We start from the raw sequence: 20,725 nt of genomic DNA on the forward strand, positions 1-20,725 counted from the left end.
CATCAGATAACCTTCCAACGTAATCACATTGTACCGCTCCTAGACAGAGCCCTGGCTCCAAGCCTCAGCTCCAGGGCACTGGGGAGCATCTTGTAACCAGCTCTGTCTCCTCCCTAGGCTGGGAAAGACTCTGGGAAAGCTGGGAAAGGGCAGGGTCAAGGTCAAGGTGGGACCCGAGTGCCATCGGGACGTATCCCAGGTCCAGAGATCATGTGGCCTAGTGGGTAGGAATGAGTGGACTCTGAAGCTAGATGCTTTTTGTTGGAATTCCAGTTCTGCCATTTTCTTGTATTGAGTCCTTGGCCTCAGTTTTCTCATCTGTAAAATAGGGATAAGAACAGTGCCTCCTACCTCAGGACTCATAAAGATGAACTTGGGTAACCTGCATCTGCCCTCTAGGCATGTGCTATTATTTTTGTTAGCAGTAATGCTGTGTTCACTGTCCCCTCCTCCCAGCTCCTCTCTGACCCATGGATCCACCTGGCTGGGCCAAGATAAAATGTTCCTGGCACTGTCTCCCCGGGCTGTTGCTACAGCTGCTTTTGGCTCCGTGCTTCTTCTCCTACCTGCGTGTGTCCCCCGAGTTGGGGGCCCCCTCCCAGGCCACTGCGGGGCCCTCCACCCACCTGCCTCTGCGTCTCCTGCTGTGGACGTGGCCATTCAACACCCCGGTGTTTCTGTCCTGCTGCTCGGAGATGTGGCCCGGCACAGCCAACTGCCACCTGACCGTCAACCGCAGTGAGTACCCTCGGGCGGATGCGGTCCTTGTGCATCGCCGAAAGGTCAGCTCCAGGCCCAAGGCACAGCTCACTCCTTCCCTGCGGCCCCCCAGCCAGCGCTGGGTCTGGTTCAGCATGGAATCGCCCAGCAACTGCCCCAAACTGAAGGCCCTGGATGGCTACTTCATCCTCACTGTGTCCTACCGCCAGGACTCAGATATCTTCACGCCGTACAGCTAGCTCGAGCCATGGCCTGGCCAGCCTGTGGACACACTGGTGAACGTCTCGGCCAAGACCAAGCTGGTGGCCTGGGTGGTGGCCAGCTGGAGGGCGGACTCAGTCAGGGTGCAGTACGATCAGAAGCTGCAACCTCACCTCCAAATGGATGTGTTTGGACGCTCCCACATGCCACTGCCCCAGGAGGTCATGACTGAGAGGCTGTCCCAGTACAAGTTTTACCTGGCTTTCGAGAACTCCTTGCACCCTGAAATATATCACAGAGAAGCTGTGGAAGAACGCCCAGCAGGCCTGGGCCATGCCAGTGGTGCTGGGCCCCAGCAGGAGGAACTGTGAACAGTTCCTGCCACCCGAAGCCTTTATCCACATCGAAGACTTTCAGAGCCCCAAGGACTTGGCCCAGTATCTGCTGGCGCTGGACAAGGACCACACCCGCTACCTGAGCTGCTTCCGCTGGCGGGAGACGCTGCGGCCCAGGTCCTTCAGCTGGGGCTTGATGTTCTGTAAGGCCTGCTGGCAGCTGCAGCAGGATCCCAACTACCAGATGGTGACCAGTATCACGTCTTGGTTCACGTGAGCCAGCCAGCCTGGGGCCTGGGCTGCTGGGCATCTGGGGACCTTGGTGGCTGGAGCTCTCCCTTACCTGGGGCTTCCCCTACCGGGCACCTCTGCTGCCAGGAATGTTGCTTCCGTGGGACCTCGCTTGCTAGGGGCTTCACCTGCTGGGGACGGGGCGGTCACCTACCAGGGGCTGTAGCTGCTGGGCACCCACCAAGACACTCACCCCCTGGGGAACTGGCCTGGGTGCCCCGCCCACTGGTGATGGCTCTGGTGGATTGGCTTGTGAGTACTGCTGCTCTGTCAATGAACCACCTCGGGGGTATGCAGGTTGGCAATACTGACACCATTTTCCAGATGGGAATGCTCTGAGGAAAACTGCTGTGTCCTCCCTTACTCCAGACCAGCGGTTCTCACTCCAGGACGATTCTGCTCCCAGGGGATGCTTGGAGTGTCTGGGGACATCTGTGGTTGTCACAGCCTGGGGGGTGGGCTGATAGCATCGAGTGGGAGGGGGCCAGAAATGCTGCTCAACAACCTACAGCGCCCGCCTGGGAGACGGGCGCAGAGCGGGTCGGACTGGGGGCAGGGCTGTCTGGGGGTCCACGTGGGGCAGGGCTGGGAGAAGGGGACGTTCTCCACCCAGCGCAAGGATAGAGGAGGGGCAGGAACTGCACCCAGAGGAGGGCAAGGGGAGAGGGTGTGACACAGCACGTGTGACTGTGAGAGCGGGTGTGACGGGATGACCACAACGGGCTTGGAGTGCGGGTGGGCGTGGCCGTGTGTGACTGAACAGGCAGCCCCTGTGTTCTTGCAGGTGACCTTGAGGACGCCCCTCTCTGAGTGTGCCTGACCACTGAGCATGTAAGCAGGTAGACCGTGGGTCTGCCTGTGATCCTAAGCCCTGTGTGGGTGGCAGTCTCTGTGCCGAGTGTGAGTGTGAATGTGTGTGTGTGTGTGTGTGTGGCGTGCACTGCTGAGAACCCCAGCCTTGGGGTCTGTGGGGGCAGCCCTGTTTACGTTCCAATTCTCTAGTGGGCTGGGCCACTGCCCTGTGGTTGGATCTGGGTGGGAGATGGGAAGGCCGAGGTCCCAGGAGGCTGTGGGTGTGCGCGCACACACACACACACTCACACGCACACCAAGGCAGCCAAGCTTCAGGGGCCACAGACCCGGGCTCCAAGGCCAATTTTCCTGCTGTGTGTCCTGGGCTGAGCAACTTCCCTCTCTGAGGCTCAGGGCCTTCTAGGATGGGGAAACTGAGGCTCAGCTTCCCCAGCGTCTGGGAACTCTGGCTTCTCTGCCGTGGCTGGGCTGAGTCAGCCCAAACAGTGTAGGAATCCACCACCCCAAACCTCAGAGTCAGAAGATTGCGGGGATGGGTGGGGGCCCCAACCAGCCTGCCTGCTCTGAAATTGCCTTCCAAGCAGGCCACCCACGGTTTGGGACCTGGCCTCCAATCCCTGCTCTCGGAGCTCCCTGGAAGTCCTGCCTGTTAGCTGACTCCAGTGTCTCCAGCTGCAGCCTGGGGGCAGGGCGGGTGCTGGGGAGCAGGGAGCTGGGGGTGTTCCTGCCTGGCTGGGTGAGACTCCCTGGGGGCAGCTTCTGATTCGAGTCCTCCAGCTTCAGGATGGGGGTTGGGTCTGGGAAGGCCGGAGCGCAGATGTGTGTGAAAATGGGGGAGGGGGCCAGTGTAGGAGACACAACAGTAAAGGAGGGGCTGTTCTCTGAGAGCCCCGGTCTGGGGTGGGGGGAGGGAAGAGGAGAGACGACTATGCCTTAGGGAAAGCTGTATGGGAAGGGGGAGTTGCGCCATCGAGACCCCCACCCCAGTCTGAGGGGAAGAAGGGGAGAGGTCCACGCCATCCGGTCTCCCGGGTGCCAGCTCCGTGTGCTGGGAGCACCCACTCTTCCCCGCCCCTCCTCAGCCCGTGCGACCTGCCGACCCCTCCCCGCCAGCTGGGAACCCAATACCCTGGCGCAGTCCTGGACTTGCCAAGCATCAAGGTGACACCACAGGCAAATCTAAACACCGCACCGCGCTTTTTCCATCCTCCACAGGGGCTTGTCGTAAATTCTCCCTCGGGCTCCGGCCAGAGCTTTTATGGTCCCAGGACCTAGGTCCCTGGGGACCCGGCTCTGCCGCAGCAGGCGCCGGTTTCGGGTTGGATGGGGTTGGCGCCCGCCCCAGACCTATCCCCGCAGGGAGATGGGCAGCGAACTATATTTTTAGCTAGTGAAAGGAGATAGTGGCTCTGAGTTCACCCTGGTGAGCGCTGACCAGGCCCGAGGAGGCCTGTTGGGTGAGGGAGACCTGGTCCACCTGGACCTCAGTCTTCTCATCTGCACTGTAGTTACACCTTCCCTCCCTAGAAGGACACCCTGCGGGGAGGCGGGGAGGGAAGGGGCACGGGGACCTGTAGAGAGGTGGGAGAGAAGGTCCCTGCCGACATCCCCCCATTCACCCCACTTTCCTTTTTGTACCCCGGAAACAAGACCCTCTTTGCATCTACTTTCCTTTTCCCCCTAAGCAAATGGGATCCTCCCACCATCCTGCAGGTGGTACCCGCACCCGTCCCCCTTTCCCAATGGAGATGGCGCCTCCTCCCCGTACGCCCTCATGCGCCTCCAAGATGTGGGCACCCCCCGAGCGCGTAATCACAACAGGGGCTCGATTTTCCACACTTTATCTTGGTACAGTTATCGCGAGAGTCCTGAGCCCTCGACGGCATTTTCTGCGCATGAGCAGTCTGTCGCAGGGCTTGCCAGGCGGGACGGTGGGTGCCGTCGGGGCGGGGGGCGTGGCCGCCGTCTCGCCAGGCCCGGTGAGGTAGGGTCACACGCAGGCGCACTCGCGCGCCGACAGCTCGTGGACCGTGTGGTAGCGACTGTGCGTGTCCAGGAAGGACACCTCGTCCTCGTAGGCCGTCGGGCGGCAGCAGGGCTGCGCTCGCACCCGCTCTCGCCGCACTCGCCGCCGCTGGCGCAGGCGCCGCAGCCCCAGGTCGTAGACGCGCGCGGCCGCCTCGCACGCGCCTGCGCAGTAGCGGAACAGCACCGTCTCGTCCGACGCGTAGCCCAGGCCCAGCTCGCTCACGCGCACCTCGAGCTCGCGCAGCCCGCACGGCCGGGTCCCCGACCGCGCACGCGCGCGCCGCCGCCGGGGCCCCGCCCGACGGCGCGGACCCGGGGACCTCCCGGCCCAGGGCGTCAGTTCGCGAAGCTCCACCGCGTCCGGGGCGCCCTGCAGCAGTGCACGGTCTGCGAGGGGATGGAGAGAATGGGGTGGGGTCAGTGGGTGGGTGGGTGGCAAGGAGCCCCCTACCCTCGCTGTTCCCTGAGAAAAAGGAGCCTTGTGGAGACTCAGAGGTGCTAGTGCACCCTCTCCCGACCACTTATCTTGCTCCCGGATTCCCGCTCATGCACCCTCTCTGTGCGGTGTCGGGGGGGTGCATATCCACACCCGCACGCTGGGTCCCCAGGGCTACTGACACCCTTCTCTGGACCCTGCACCTACGATGGACTGCTCAGAACCTGGCACATACTGTACCACATTCCAGCCTGCCCCACCTTGAGCTGAGCTGACTCGGGTGTCTGTCTTCCCCTGGACACCCCCTGCCCCCAGCACTCTCTGTGGACCCCATCCCTATGCAGAGCAGCACTGGGGAGTTTGCCCCTTTTCACTGAGCTGCTCTCACCTCATTGAAGAAAAGGGAGGGCTCAGCAGGGGGTGTGATGATCCAAATCCCTGTTCCTACTCAGCCCCAGCTGCCCCCACCCCTAGGCTGGGCCACCCCCGTGTTACAGGTGAGGAAACTGGGCATCCAAAGGGGAAAAGACGTGCCCGAGGCAGGTGCAAGTGGCAGAGAGAAGCCCAAACAGCAGTTTTGCTTCCATCGTGTGCCCAGGTTTGGCCCAAGTCCAGCCCTCTTCTCCCACAGCTGCTCGTGCCCGGAGCCATAGATCCCCAGGACCCCACAGTCTACACTTATTTCCCAAGTGGCTGCCCCTGACCCAGTACTCCTCAGCCCCAGGGGATAAGTGCAGACGTTGCAGTGGCAGGCAGTGTTGACAGTGGATCTGCAGGCAGGGGGCTCCCAGCCCCTGAGCAGGTGGCAGTCGGCAGTCACACTTGCAGTTGAGAGAGGAAATCCTGAGTTTAGCCCGCACCTGCCCCCAAAGCTGGCGCACCTGGCTGTCAAAAGAAATAGCTTCCTGGGAGGTCCGAGGGGGGGAAGGGCTGTCTGTCACCCTGGGCGTGTGTCTGTTCCCACAGGGGGTCTCAGAAAGCAGACAAGCCCAGGTTCTGGTGCCTTGCTCTGCCACTGGCAGCCTTGTCGTTTCAGGCAGGTGATGGCCCTGTTGTGTGCCCCACTTTCCTTGTTTGCTCAGTGAGACTTGCAGAGTCCCCACTTTGGCTGGGACTGGGAGGGTGGAAAGGGGTGGGGGGCCACCGAACAGCATCTTTTGAGTTCTTGATGCCCAGGGGCAGGAGCAGGGTGGCCGGCACTGCCTGCTCTGGGGTTAGGTTGAACCTGGCTCACTTCTGATGCCTACAATTCCACCATTTAGTGTGCCCACCCCAAAGATGTGTCTCTAGAGAGTTAATTCAGGGGATTGCCGGTTAAGATACAGATGCCAGATGCCCAGCTAAATGTGAATTTCAAGTAAACAATGAATAATCTTCTAGTATATTATCTGTCCCTGCCTTCCTCCAGCAGGCCTGGCCACGTGCACAGGGTCTGGAACACAAAAGAGATGAGGTCCGCACCCCCCTGGCCCAAGCCTGAAATTCCACCATCAGCGCATTAGCCCCAGGGCCTAGAACGTTGGGACTTTGGGGGATCGGGAGCCACTCCCTTCCCCCAGTAGGGCTGGTTCCGGGGACAGGATGCCAGGCAGGCAGGACCCAACCATGGGCTGAGATCCTCCCCAGTGCCTGAAATTCCACCACGGGTGCTTTGCCCCCCGGGCCTGGGGCACTAGCTTTGGGGGGCACCCCCGGGTCTCTGGGACTCAGTGTCCTGGGAGGGACTTTGCCGCCTGTAGAGGGGAGCGGCAGGGGCGGAAGTGGAGCCTGTGCCTGAGGCCACGCTTGTCCATTGTGAGGACAAGAAAGAAGGATTGTGTAGGCCGGCGGGGCGGGTGCGGACGTGCACGCAACCCCTACCCACGGGGGGCCACGCCCGCACCCCGCCCGCGCGGGTGCACGTGTGGATGAGCGCACAAGAAGTCGAGGCCCACGCACCGCCCTGGCCCCACAGAACCTGCAGAGCGCAGGCGCCAGGGGCGAGTGGGGAGCTGGGCCGTGGCAGCCACGCCCGCCGGGGTGGGCGTTTCCATTTTTATACCTCCCAGCTTCTTCCCACGTCTTCTCTCCCATCCTTCTCTCTTTCTGTGCCTCTCTGTTTCTGCTTCTCTCCCCGTTTCTAGGACTCTTCCTATTTCTAGGGGTCTCTCTGTCACCCTCTCCCCTTGGTCCCTGTCCACTCTGGCAGGTCACTAGGGCCTCGGGTTCGGCCTCCCTCTCCCTCCACCCCCCGCTGCGCTGCAGTGGCCTCCCAGGCCGAATGCCCAGGTCTAATCTCCATCTGGTCCCCTGGCCCTTCAGGGCTAGAGCCTAATTCCTTGTGACAGCTGAGCCGAGAGACCCCAGTTCCCAGCGGCCATCCCCTCCGACGCCCCTGCCAGGCCGTTGTGGGGATTTGCACCCTCCCTCCACCCCATCTAAAATAAGCCTCTGTGGCCCTGCTCCACTGCGTGAAATTCCACCATTGTGGCCGCTGCGTCGTTGGGGGTATCTGACCCAAGACAGGGGGGAGGTCTTACACTGGGCCAGGCGGGCGATTCGAGCGTCCAGGGTGCGAGGCGGCCGGCGCAGCGGGGCAAGCGCGGGTCCGAGGCGGTGGCTGAGGAGCAGGCCTTCCCAACACATCCAGAGGGAGAGCACGGAGCTGCAGAGCACCGAGGCCAAGGCCGCCGCCTTCCAGCGCTGCATCCTCAGCCTGCGTGCACGGGATGGTCAGCCACACGGCCTCCGTCTGTCTGTCAGGCAACAAATGAACGGGCACGGGGTGCTGGACCAGGCACCGGAGATACAGTGGGGCCCCTGATTTTGAACCACTCCTGCTTAATGATCAATCATAACATAGAAGTGATTCATCAAGGAACCACTGAACAAGGTTGGGAAGAATGCTGCCAAGGACGGGGTGGGCACTGTGCCAGGGGTAACCTGGGAACCACCCCCATCTGGGGGTCCCAGAGCGCTTTCCTGAGGATTGAGGAAAGTTGAGACCTGAACAAAGGTAGGAGTTGGCCAGGCAGAAGAGAACGGCACCTTAGGCAGGGGAAACAGCCAGTGCAAAGGTCCTGGGCCGTGACCCCAGATGGCCAATCCAGCCAGGAGGCTGGGGTGGCTGGAGCCCAGTGAATTTGGGGAAGAGTGGACGAAGGTGAGGACATCACCAGCAGGGGGCACTGTGGGACCATGGCGGCGAGGAGAGGTGATGTTTCGAATACAGTCCGGGAGGCCGCAGCCCCGGGGTTGAGACATGTTGATGTCCTGGGAGTGACTTCCTGACCTTCTCTGAGCCTAGGTTTCCCCTCCAGACAAACTGATGCCCAGAAGTGAGCAGCAAAGAACTACAGCTGCCCTCGACCCACCTCCAGGCCTTTGCACAAGCGGGTTCTTCCATCCAGAACATTCTCTTCTCCACTGCTTCCCACTCCCATTCCATTTTCAGTCTTAGCTTGGACGGCGGCTCCCTCAGGAAGCCTTCCCTGACTGCTCCAACCCCCCAGCCCCAGGCCGGCGCAGGGGCACTCTCTGGGCCCCCACAATGCCCTAAGCGTCCCCCATTAGGGCACCGATTACTCAGTGTTGTGGCTGCCTAGTCGCGTCATTCTCGCAGTCGATGTTTAATAACCCAGGCGCACCTCCACACCGCCACCCTATCCGAGAAGCTCCCCGCCACTGAGCGGCCTCCAGCCCGCGTTTACATTTCCCCGCCCGGCTGCCTGGTGTCGGCCCTCGCGGGGCCTGGCGGCCGGCCCAGTGTAAACATTTACACGGAGAGCTGAAAGCCCGGCTGGACGGCGGTCAGCGCCTGGGCTCGGCCGCGGGATGCGGGGCGCCCCCACGCGCGTGTTTCGGGCCGCGCAGGCTGGCCAGAGCTGAGCTGAGCAGTTATTTGCGTGCTGTTTGCATGTGATTTGCATGTGGTGGCGCAAGGGGGTGGGGTGGAGCGTGGTTAAGAGCAGTAAGGCTGGAACCGTCTCTCCCCCCGCCCCATGGATGCACCGGCACTGGAACTATGGCAGACAGTTAGTAACAAAGGACACCTATTAAGCGCCTGCTGTGTACCAGATCAGCTTCTGAGACCACGAAGGAGGCATTATAACCTCCATTTTACAGCTGGGGAAACTGAGGCACAAAACAGAGAGAGGGGCTCGGCCAAGGGCACAGCTAGGAAAGGATCTGGGATTCACACCCTGGTTCTTTGACATGACACACACCACATGGGGGGGAGCAAATGCTGTGGAGTTAGTCTGAGGACTTTACACTATTGGTGGTATTTGATACTGCCATTATTATTACTGTTGGTGGTGGTGATGGACAGTGAGCTCCCCGACATGGGAGCATGTAAACAAACTCTGGCCCAGCCTGGAGGTCTGAGGACACAGCACAAGTGCAAAGGCCCTGGGACAGAGCCATGCCTGGCTTGTTGAAGGAACCATCAAGGCAGCCCCGTGTGGCTGGAGCAGAGTGAGCACAGGAGGAGGTGAGGGCAGGGAGGGGATGGGGACAGGTCATGAACGGCCTGTGGGATGCGGGGAGAAGATTTCATTCTCAAGGTTGTGCAGCAAGCTGAGGTCAGCCCTTGCCTTTGTCAGGTGCTCAAACCCACTGCCTTTACTCTTAACGAGCCCCTACTTTATGCCAGATCCCATTCTACAAACTTAATGCGTATTATTAAGTCAGTTCAACCTCACAAGAGTCCTTGTCCCCATTTTACAGATGGGGAAACTGAGACCAGGAGTGGTGAAGTGACTTGCCCAGGATCACAGAGCTGAGATTAGAACTCTAGTGGCCACACCCAACCTGGGAAGGGGAGACAGGCAGAGAAACCCACCCAGGCTCAAGACCTCAGGTGGGCAAAGTCCTCTCTGGACCCCTAGCACCCTGCTTGTCCTCACACCCAAGTCTTGGAGTGGCGTGCCTCGGTTTCCCTGTTAGACTGCACAGTGCCGGCCTAAAACAGGGGGCTGAGAGGGTAGATGGGTCTCCAGCCCTGAGATGGCCCAGCCACAGGAGCACTTGGAGCCGCAGATCCCCCAGAGCTTTGATGGGGGGCAGGAAAGCAGGGGGCCGCTGGTGGAGGGGGCCCGGCAGGCATAGCTGATAAGCGTCTGTTAACAATGGGCCTTTCTGTATGGGGGTCACCCAACTGGTTTGTCTCTGGCACAGACCTGACAGGGAGCAGGTGTGGCAGAGGGCACAGGGAGGGGACCAGGTGTGCACGATGTGTGTGCTTGTGTCAAGGGGAGACGGGCACTCACACGGCACACTTGGGGGCTCACCCTCACACCCAGCATTCCCATGCTCACATATGCTCTGACCCACTCACACACACACCCTCTCACGTGTGCCCACTGTTGCATACACACCCTCAGACACTACCCTGCTCACATATTCCGACATGTTCTTGCACACTCAGATGCTATCCCGCTTACACACTCAGTGTTCTCACACACCCTCAAACAGGATTACACACACACCTGAACATCACCACACTCACATGCTAGTGTGTTTCACTCACACGTGGGCATTTCATGCACAAACATCACCCTCGAGCGCTACCACTCACACTAGCATTTGCACACATGCACACACGCCCTCTGACTTGCACTCAGGAGCTCCCCCAATCACACCCCTTACACTCTCTCGTACCCGTGGAAGCTCCTGCACACCCTCGATACACTCACACACTCAAGCACCTTCACACTCAGAGATACATTGTCTCTTGCACACTGACACAGAGAATGGGCACACCACACACATGCCTCCTCCAAGCCCTCCTGTGAGCACTTGAACTTGAACTTGTGCGTGCACGGGCATGCCCATCATCACCTGCATCCCGCATTCCAGCCACGCGCACACACACCCGGGGGGCACACACATGAACACGCTGCCAGTGCTGGCGGGCCCTCGGCTGCAAAGATTCCAGGGGGAGAGTGAGCGGCACAGACACAGGCTGCAAGTGGGAAGAAGAGAAGAGCGACCCAGGGGAAAGGGCCACTGGTACCCGGCCCAGCCCCACACCTGCTGGCACTTCAGGTGCCACCCATCTGCCCAGACAGGGCCTGGCCCAGGGTCCCCTCCCAACCCAACAATATCCAGACCCTGGAGAATCCTCACTGCCCAGGGAAGGGGACACCTCCCTTCCTGGGGGCCAGGCCAGTCTGAAGTGCAGCAAGAGGGATCTGGGATAGACTTCCACTCCTAGCTGGAGGCCACAGAGTGCCCAGGGCTGGGACAGGGAAGGAGGAGAAACTGAGGCTCAGAGAGGGGAGATGAGTAGCCCACAGACACAGCCAGGCAGAAACCTCCAGTTATTCAGAGAGCAGAGAAGTAGGGTGAGGGTGTGTAGGTGTTTCTGGCAGCTTCCTTGATGGTACCAGGAAACACTGCTTATTATCTTGATGTCCCGGCTAAGTTCCAGGGCTCCACCTTTCCATCGAGCTTCCCAGGGAACACCCACCAGGCATACCTGTCCCCAGGGTCAACAGCCTTTGTCCTGCAGAGCTCCTGACCTCAGGGAGGAAACTACATCATGCTTGTTCCCAGGAAGAGGAAGGAGGGGAGGGGAACCCCCCCCCATCCACTCATCTCTCTAGTCTGGGGAGGCCTGGAATCGGGGACTGGCCCCATCAGGCAAACTCCTACTTATCCTTCAAAGCCCCAGCTCTTAGAGCCCCTCCTCCAGGAAGCCATTCCTGCTCCGCATCTTGCCCCCTCCCAGCCGCAGTTCCCTCTCTCTTGCCCAGTTCTGCCAAAATAGTGTCTGGGTCCACGTCTGTCTTTGCTGGACGGTGGAGGTGCTTCTGGAGGGGCACCCTGGGCTGGGTCCTCTGAAGGCAAGGGCAGGCTTTGGTAATTCCATCCACCGTTGCCAGGTGGAGCTGTGGTGCCTCCCTCCACAAGCACCGTTCTTCCTCTGCACTTCACTCCCAGACATGTCTCTGGTCCTCCCGTACCTCTGTTTCCCCAACTTCAGAAAGGGCCCGAGGCGGGCTGCCCAGAACTGTGGGAATGACTGGGTGGCTTGTGGGGCTGTCATCACTGCCCACAGGCAGAGCGAGCCAGGCTGGGAAGCCACATGGGCAGCTGTGGGGGCAGCCTGCACATGTGGGCCAGCCTTGAGGAAGGATACTTCTGAATGCTGTGTCACCTGGGGTGCAGACAGCGGAATTCGCACCCCGATCTGCCTCTTCGTGGCTGAATAACGTGGGAGCAAGCTCCTCCCCCTCTTGAAGCCTCAGTTCCCCATCTGTACAAGGGGCTTCACAGGACACCTTGCTCATCTGGAGGGCCGTTTCATTCAGTGAAGTCCTGCAGGCCTGGCCGAAGTCCTGCAGCAGTGGGCCCCGAGCATCAGACACATGCTTGCACGCCCTTAATTCCATTTCCTCCATCAGTGTTATAGGTCTGGGGCTGGCAGCTGGGCCCATTCCCAGGGCAGCCCTGTTCATCTCCTTTCCCCTAGGTGGCCCCTGGTGGTTCCCTAGGGTTCCACTGATGGGGAAACTGAGGCCCCATGAGGGGCGGGACTTGCGCCTCTCTCAAGACAAGATTCAATGGTTCTGCAAAACAAGAAACAAATTCCACAGCCCACAAAAATGTGCCCCCTCCCTTGGAGGGCCCAGGGCCCAGCCTCACCCCATGGTGGGAACCGGGAGGCCAGGGCAGGCACAAGCCGGCAATGCACATCTGGGGGTAAACCAGGAACATCTGGCTAGCACAGCTGGTTCCGATGTCACATCTGCGGGGTCCAGGGGCCAGCCTGTGGGGTGGCCTCATGGGAGGGTGCAGGCACAGACACCCCCAGCAGAACCTTCCAGGCCTGCCCAGAGGTGGGAGCCCAGCATCTCCTTTTCTCCCCCCAGCCCAGGAGCTGCCTGCTGCCCAATCGCTAGAACCATCACTGGCTCCCTGCTACTCTGAGAATCAAGTCGCGGGTCCTGAGCTTGTCTTAAGGGGATCTGGGTCTATCTTTGCCAAAGTGAGGCTGAGGGGTGGACATACAGAGAGGGTGATTTCTGGGGAAGACTGTGTTGGCTGCTTTGTGTTAATAATAGTAGCAAAAAAAATTAGCTAATACTAACACAAGCAAACACCACCATTGGTGCTGTTCTAAGCACTTTACATGTAGTGCCTCATAGAAAGGTGTGGACCGTTTTATCACCATTTTGTAGACAGAAAAACTGAGGTCCAAAAGACTGAAGTGACTTCCTCAGGGTCCAACGGAGCGTAAGTGGCCAAGCTGGGTTTTGAACTCAGGAGGTTGGGCAAACTCCTACTCATCCTTCAAAGCCCCAGCCTCAATCCCCCTCTTCCACATTCTTGACCACTGTACCATATGGCCTCCCTAATAACAACAACAAGACCAAGAATAATAACACTAACACCTGGCAATGTTGGCTATTCCGTTTATTTAGTACCAAGCACTCTGCTAAGTGCTTTCCACATGTTTGATTCTCCCCGCAGTCCCTGGAAAAGATGTTATTATTATTATTATTAGCCCCATTTACCACACAGGGAAACTGAGGCTTGGAGAGGTAGAGTGACTCACTCAAGGTCACACAGAAATTAAATGGCTGAGCTGCGGTTGAACCTGGGTCTGACTCTAAACTTGTTCTCTCAATGTCTCCACAACCCTAGTAACGAGGGTGATGCTGGGAGGAAAGGGAAAAGCAGGGTCTTGCTGCTTGGGAGGCCAGTGGGGCTGAGATCCAGGGAAGTAAAAGGTTTTGTCAAAGACACACAGCAGAGCAGAACTAGCAAGTAAACAGATGGCCCACATGGCAGAAAGCCCAGTGTGCCAGGCTGGGTTCTGCTCCCAACACATTCACCCAACATTTATTGAGTGCCTACTGTGTGCTGCGCCAGCCAGGGAGCTCAGGATGACCAAGGCCAACCTGGGCCCCCATCTTCGCCAAGCTCACCATCCAATCAGGGAGATGGATAATAACAAAAAAAGAAGAAAAGAAAGTAATTTAGGGAATTCCCTGGTGGTCCACTGGTTAGGACTCAGCGCTTCCACTGCTGGGGCCCCGGGTTCGATCCCTGGTTGGGGAACTAAGATACCTCAAGCCACGCAGCCAAAGAAAGAAAGAAAGAAAAGAAACAAGGTATTTAGAGGTTGACAGTGCAACAACAGCCCCCAAATAAAACAAGGTGAAGCGATAGTGACTGGTGCTGCTTTTAAGCTGAGTGGTCAAGGAGGGCTTCCCAGAGGAGGCAGCATTTGTGCTAAGCCCACGTGAAGATCTAGGAAGAGTGTTCTAGGTGGAGGGAACCGCACGAGCAAAGGCTCAGAGGCAGGATGATGGCTTTTCAAGGGGACCGGTGTGACCGGAGCAAACGGCCAGGGGACAGCACAGGGAGATGAGGAAAGATAAGGGGGTGTCCTGTGCCCCGCAGGGTCAGCCCTCCATTCCCCACCAGTGCCTGGAGCCCTCTTCCTGTATCGGCTGCTACTCGGGCGTGTTCTCGGGAAGACTGGGCCGGGGAGCGCGCGCATGTGTGCGTGCGTGTGTGTGTGTGTGTGTGTGTGTTGGGGCCACCAGCTTTTCAGACCCGCCGTTTCTGGCCCGGCCCTCTGCAGCTGGCCCGTAAAATTCCCACCTCAACCATACCAGACCGGTCTGGCTTAGCCAGGCCGGTCTGGGACCGGCCTCACAGGCATCTGGGGCGGGCAGGGGGCCCTCCCTGGGGGGGAATAACAGGATCAGCCTAATGAGGCCTGGCACGGCTAAGCAGCTGGCATGGGGCCCGGTGGGTGGTGCGAGGGACGTGGGTCCTCCGGGAGTGGCCAGGAGGACACCACACAAAGCTGACCATCTGACAGAAAGGGAAACCAAGGCACAGACCCCAATGCAACTCAAACCCTCACACTGGTTTCCTAGGAACCAGGGGACCTAAGTCGCCTCTTCCATGTCTCCAAGTTCAAATTCTGCCTTGGGTCCCTGACACACTGAGCTCTTTCAGCATGGCCCCTCTCTGGGCCTTGGTTTCCTCAACTGGGATGTGAGATCCACCTGCTGGATTTCTTCCAGGACCAGCCAAAGCCTGAGTTCACTTGGATTTGAAGGGAAGATCTTTCTGCTCCTGAACACCCACGCCAAAGTGTCCCAGGCCCCATTCAGGCTTACTTTGTGGCCGTTTCCTCCCCTGAAAGTCCAGGAGGCTGGCTGGCTGGTTTGAAAGCCTCCTGTCCACCCCCTAACCCGCACCCCTGCCCTGCCAAGTGCAGCAGGCACCGGGCCTGTCTTGTTCTCTGCTTCGTCCTACTACACAGCTTGGCACACAGTAGCTTAGGGCTTGGGAATTAATTACACGGAGCATAAGGAAAGATCCCTCCAGCTCGCTCAGCCTCAGTTTTCTCAGCTGCGAAATAGGGAGAACCAGCCTCCCATGGCGCCTGCTCAGTTGATGCTCACACGGCAGAGGGAAGACCCTATCTCCCCTCGAGGGCCTTGAGCCCCAGACCCCTCTGCCCCACCTTGGGAGACCAGGAAAATTGCATCTGCAGAGGAATCCCACAGCCTCTCAGCAAAGACAGCTGGGCCCAGGGATGCCAGATGCATTAAAGACCCGTTCCTCTTTCTGTGTTTCCAGCCCCCATCTCCAGGAATCCGTCCTTGAAGGCCCCAGCCCAGTTCTCCCTCTGTCAACCTTTCAGAAAAGTCTCTCCCTCCCATGGTCACCCCAGGCACCCTGGATTTCCCAAAACCACCCATGCTATTTCCTGCCTCCAGATCTTTGTATGCAGTTCCCACCACCTGGAATGCCCTTGCCTTTCCCATTTAAAGAACTCCTACTCATCCTTCATAGCCCCAGCCGCAATGCCCCTCCTCCAGGAAGTCTCCCCTGACCCTCCTACCCTGAGGTAGTGCCTTTGCTCCCCACTCTGGGCTCCACCCTGGATTCAAGTCTGGAAGGACGAGGCCCAGGAGCCTGACACCAAACAGAGTCACGCACACCATCGCTGTCCAACAAACATTGGTGGAAACAATGTCTTGATTGTGTCCTTGTGCCTGGCTGCAGACTGTTTGGTTCCCTCTCCTGTTCCAGGCTCTTGAAAGCTATATCCTCTTCTCACCCCCCTGAAAACTGAGGCCTATAACCTGAGGGACAAGCAGTGATGGTGGAATTTCAGACACTGTGCCCAGTTGCAGGGGGGCATGTTTTGTTTTCTTCCCTGCGCCCCTGGAACTAGCTCTTTGCAGGTCGCTGGGAGTGGGCTGCAAGGCCTGGGAGTGGCTGCAGAACCCCGAACCTCAGCAGTCCTAGAATGAAGGGTGTGGGGAGGGGTGTCCAACGGGCCCAAGGCAAGGGGATGGGTGTGGGGGTGGGGAGAAGCTGGCAAAGCTGGGAGTCTCCCCCCACTGACATCCGCCTAGACCAGTCACGCCCCATTGGGGCTTCCTCAGCCCGGGGCTCTTAAAGACAAAGAGTGTCATGGAACAGAGAGAAAAGGATGCAGGGCGGGGGGGAGGGGCGGGGCAGAAAGGAGTGAGGAAAGTCAGGGGTCTGGCCTTCCATGCCCCCCACCTAGGCCCCTGGTCCTGCTCCCCAAATCTGGGCTGGTGGCCCAGCCTTGCAGGTAACCACAGGCCCGCTGAGCCAGGCCAGTGGGCCCCATGCTATACGGATGCTAGTACTTCTTGGGGAGGGGACCATGGTGACATCCACCCCTGGGAGAGGCCACTTCTCTCTCCAGTCCCAGCCCACATCTGCCCACTGTCTGCAGCCCCCTCGGCCTAAAGACTGCGAACTGACAAACCGCACCTTCTGGGAGAATTCTGAGACCATCCCGAGCAAGAGATGCCTTTTGTAAAAAGCGAGGAAGGAAGACAGCCTCCTCTCCTCCAAATCCGGTCTTTGCCGTTATGGACCCCCCCCGCCCCCCGCAAAGGGTTTCGCGCCCTCTTGTGGCTAAACAGGCGGCTCCAGGAGCTGAGAGAGCCAGGCCCTTACCGGAGGACACCGTGTCCCCGGCGGCAGCGGCGGCGGCGCGCAGGGAACGCGGCTGGAACGCGCCACTGACAGATGTTTACTTCTGCGTGCAGCTGGGCCGCGACGGCAGCCCTCCGCCCAGGGTCTGCGGGATCCGGATGCCCCCCGCGGCCCCTTGTAGACCACAAGGCATAAGGGGTGTCCGGGTCTCGCCCTCCTAGAGGCTGGGGAAGGGATTCCGGCTATCCCCGCTTCCACCCCGCTCCAGACGCTCCCAAGGGCGCCCGAGAAGGCAGAAGCCCTCCCGCCTCGTCGGACAGGGAACGCCCCCCTCCCCTGGCCAGACCCTGGCTTGGAGAGAAGCTTAAGATCGCCCTCCCGCCCCCCGCGCCCCTGCCACGCGCGGACCTGTCGCTCCTTGACCATACCCTCATACACACGCTGGTTCTTGGCTAGAGGCGGGAAACTACCGATCTACCCGGAGTCCCTGGAAGCCCTCCCAATCTCTGTCCCTGGGGCCGGTCGTCCCCCCGCGCCGGTACCGCGCGGGCCCCCCGTCTGCCCTTGCTTACCTGCTCCGGGCGCCCGATTAGCCGTCAGTGGCGGCCGCGCCTGCCGCCCGCGTCGGCCCCAGCCCCTGCCCCTGCCGCCGCGACCGCCATCCGGGCCGCCTGGGCCCGCGGCGCCCGGGGGGCCCCGGGCCGGAGGGGGCGGCCGCGGGGCGGCCGCGGCGCGAGCCGGCCCATGGGGCTCCCCCGGGCTCGCTCAGCCGCGGGCTGCGGCCATCCCCGCCCGGCGGAGGCTGGGGCTGAGGGGGTGCCCTGGACGGCCGGAGGCTCGGAGGGCGCGGGGTGCAGGGGCGCACGGACGGCGCGGGCGGCTTCGGCTTGCGGCGTGGGGCTCCGGGGCGGCGGCGCAAGGGGCCCGGGCGCTCGGAGCGGCTCCACGGCGCACTGTCCCGCCGCCTCCGCCGCTCCCGCCGCGGACAGCTCGGCCGGCGCGGGGCCGGGGGCGGGACCGGGGGCGGGGCCAGGGGCGGTGGCTCGGATTTCCCGGGACAGGGAGCCGCCCCCGCCCCGTCCCGCCCCGCCCGAGGGTGCCTGAAGAGCGCAGGTGACAAGGGTGCGGGGCCACAGCACACCCCTAGACAGCGTTGTCCCCGGCCCCAGAGACCCCGGCGGCGATCCTTTAGAAAAGCCAGGGCCCCAGAATGCCCCCCTCCGAGGGCCTCTTCCCAGAGGTAAGAGCCACAGCGCCCCTGACACCAGTCCCTCGACCTTCAGCGTCCCCCCACTCCACTGAGAACCTGGTCTTACTGCCAGACCCCTCCCCTCCCCGTCCTGCCCGCTCCCCTTCCGGAAACAAGGCCCCAAGAAGTCCCCTCAACAAGGAATCCCCTCGGGGGAATCCCCAGGACAGAGTCCCTCCAGATTAAAAGTTTCCCACCCCCGCTCCAAGAACCCCGACGGCGCATCTTCCGTAAATCCGGGACCTCTCAAGACCCCTCCTCAGATTCCCCTTCGCGGAATTAAGAGTCACAACACTCCCCTTGCCGGCGGTAATCATGGCCCACAATTTCCCCGCACCCCACTGAGGACTGTGGGCCCCTAGTCCTCCCCAGGTCCTCTTTCAAGAAAGCAAAAGAAGGCCCCTTCCTAAGAAAGTCATTCCAGAGAACTGAGACCCAAAGTTTTCCCCTAAAACAGCAAGTGATACCCTGAGACTGACGACGCCGCCCGCTGTCCATAGCACCCCTCATCAAGTGGCACTTCTCCCCATTCTGGCGTCCGAGCCAGATCCTGTGGGGGGATACCTTTCCCACCCCTGGCACCCGACGGCGCTCTCCCGAGCACCAAGGCCCAGGGCTGCCCCCGACCCGTCAGCGAGCCCAAACCCACCCCGCCCCCTCCCCGACGGCTCCGCGTTCCCAATGCGCCCCCTAGCGGCCCCCAAGCTGACTCAGGGGCGGGACTGTGGCGGGGTGGGCGGGGCTGGACCCTCCATGGCCCCGCCCCGCCCCGGCCTAGTTACTGAGAAACACCCGCCGCGCAGCCCGGCCCTCGGCCGCAGCACTTAGGCTCTTGCCGCAGTGTCCCCGCCGCCGCCCGCGTTCCTGGGGCCGGGAGCTCTGGCTCTCACTCCCGCCGCCTGATTTTTTGGGGCCTCCTCACTCTGATTCAGGCCGTCTGCATTTCTCTGATCCCAGCAGCCTGGGGGTTTGTAAGGGCATTAGGTCTTCCTAAGACCCCCGCCCCCACCCCAAAACACACCCCGCCCCCGCCAGCGGCCTGTGCAACTTGCACCACTACGCAGTGTACGTGGTGACAGGGGACACTCAGGCAGCATCACCCGCTGTAAGCGGGCTCACGCGGGTGTGGGTCGCGCTGGATGCGCGAGCAGGATGTAGGCCGATTGTGAATTTGTGAGTGGGTGAGTGGGGGCATGAGGGTGAGCGTGTGTCAAAGCGGCGGCGCTGCGGCTGCCCCGTCACGGTCCAGGAGGGAAAGAACAGGGGTCTGTGCGTGCCTCTCCGTGCCTCGTTTTCCCCATCTGTAACAGGGGGTATTAGCAGTAGATCCTACTAGGGCTGCAGTAAGGATCAGATGAGTTAAGTATGAGTAACCGTGCCCGCTGGAGGTGAGCAATGCCCAAGCGTCTGTCACTACTGGTGACGCTAAGGGACCCACTATCAGTGACACACACACCCTGTCCTGAAGGGAGGGTGGAGGCACTGGTGGCCATTCACGCACAGACCCCCAAACCTTGTTCTAGGCAGGGTCACACCCAGCACCATCCTCGTTCTCACACATACCCGGACACCCTTCTGAGAACAGCGCCATCCCTACACACACACACACACAACACACACAGAGTTCCCTGTAGAGACACAGACACACACTTAGCAGCCCACTGGCCCTCAGAGCAGCTCCAGGGGCGACTCCAGGGAACAGGGTAGGATTGCTCCTACACACGTGTACACTCGGATCGTTACACACACACACACTTTTCACACAAAACCCTCTGACACACTCAACCCCGAGCACCGGGTGCCCACCCCACAGCCATGCACGCACAGGAATCGAGGAGACCCTGCTGCTATGCACACTCGGGCGCACATGCACATGCTGGGCTGGTCCGGGAAGCATAGCCCCCCTGCATACACGTAGCCAGACCAGGAGCCCACCCCCACCCCGGCCAGCCATCATTAAGCTGTCACCAGCTGCCCTTTGGCCGCCTCTGCTTGCCCACCCTTCCCCAGCTGGGTTGGGCGCCATGGGACCCCATGCGTGCAGACACATGAGGTGCAGGACACACACATGTGCCCACCATGTGGATCCTCATAAAACGGTTGCCCTGGTAACAGCGACTTGAAAGACTCAGTTCTTCCTCCGGGGTGGACAGGGGCAGGGGCGTAGGGATGGGGCCTGGGGGGGCTAGTAGGACCCATGCCCGCCTTCCACCATGGGGAGACCCAGTCATACTCCAGCCTGGGAGGAGACCCCTCCACACTCAGGGACACACACACTGACCCAGTCACACACGGAGAAGGCTCCCCATCACACTCAGGCCCCCAGAGACCCTGCCTCGCTCGGGGCCGGCCCCACGTGATCACACCAGACACAGGTGTGATGCCCTCACACACCAGTGTGTCACCTCATACAACCGAGCACCCCGGCCACTCACTGTCGCCAACCACAGGCTTTGTCACTCCCTGGACAGGTGGTGACAGACGGACACCCTGTCACACTGGCTGACTCACATGGTAGCGGGAACTGGGGCACACACGGGCATGCCCACCTTTGGCCCCCGCCCCCGTCAAGGAGCCGTCTGTTCCCAGCTGCCCGGGAGGCCGAGGGGATTCAGGGGCTGGTTCCATTTTCAGGAAACACGGGTATTTACAATGCTTTATTTTTAAACCTTCCTTGTTCCAGACTGGGGCTGCTGTGGGGCAGGGTGGGTGGAACTCAGC

General features: G+C 60.6%; 2 protein-coding genes across 2 annotated transcripts; one reads left to right on the forward strand and one right to left on the reverse strand.

Annotated features, from left to right (window-relative positions):
• Window positions 1-441: 441 nt before the first annotated feature.
• Window positions 442-1,533, forward strand: LOC308616197 (3-galactosyl-N-acetylglucosaminide 4-alpha-L-fucosyltransferase FUT3-like; the record flags this gene model as incomplete). The annotated part of the gene is given in 3 exon segments (XM_081232362.1): window positions 442-956; window positions 960-1,208; window positions 1,210-1,533. Coding segments are annotated over 3 exon segments (1,059 nt in total). The 5' UTR covers window positions 442-470.
• A 2,729-nt stretch (window positions 1,534-4,262) lies between these two features.
• Window positions 4,263-17,397, reverse strand: NRTN (neurturin). The gene is made up of 3 exons (XM_081231683.1): window positions 17,328-17,397; window positions 7,344-7,559; window positions 4,263-4,775 (listed from the first exon to the last, which is right to left on the reverse strand). Exons 2-3 carry the CDS (start codon window positions 7,510-7,512, stop codon window positions 4,351-4,353), a joined length of 594 nt encoding a protein of 197 aa, XP_081087809.1. The 5' UTR covers window positions 7,513-7,559; window positions 17,328-17,397; the 3' UTR covers window positions 4,263-4,350.
• Window positions 17,398-20,725: the final 3,328 nt, after the last annotated feature.

This window comes from Mesoplodon bidens (assembly GCF_964165515.1).
Source record: "Mesoplodon bidens genome assembly, chromosome: 4".
Classification (NCBI taxonomy): domain Eukaryota; kingdom Metazoa; phylum Chordata; class Mammalia; order Artiodactyla; family Ziphiidae; genus Mesoplodon; species Mesoplodon bidens.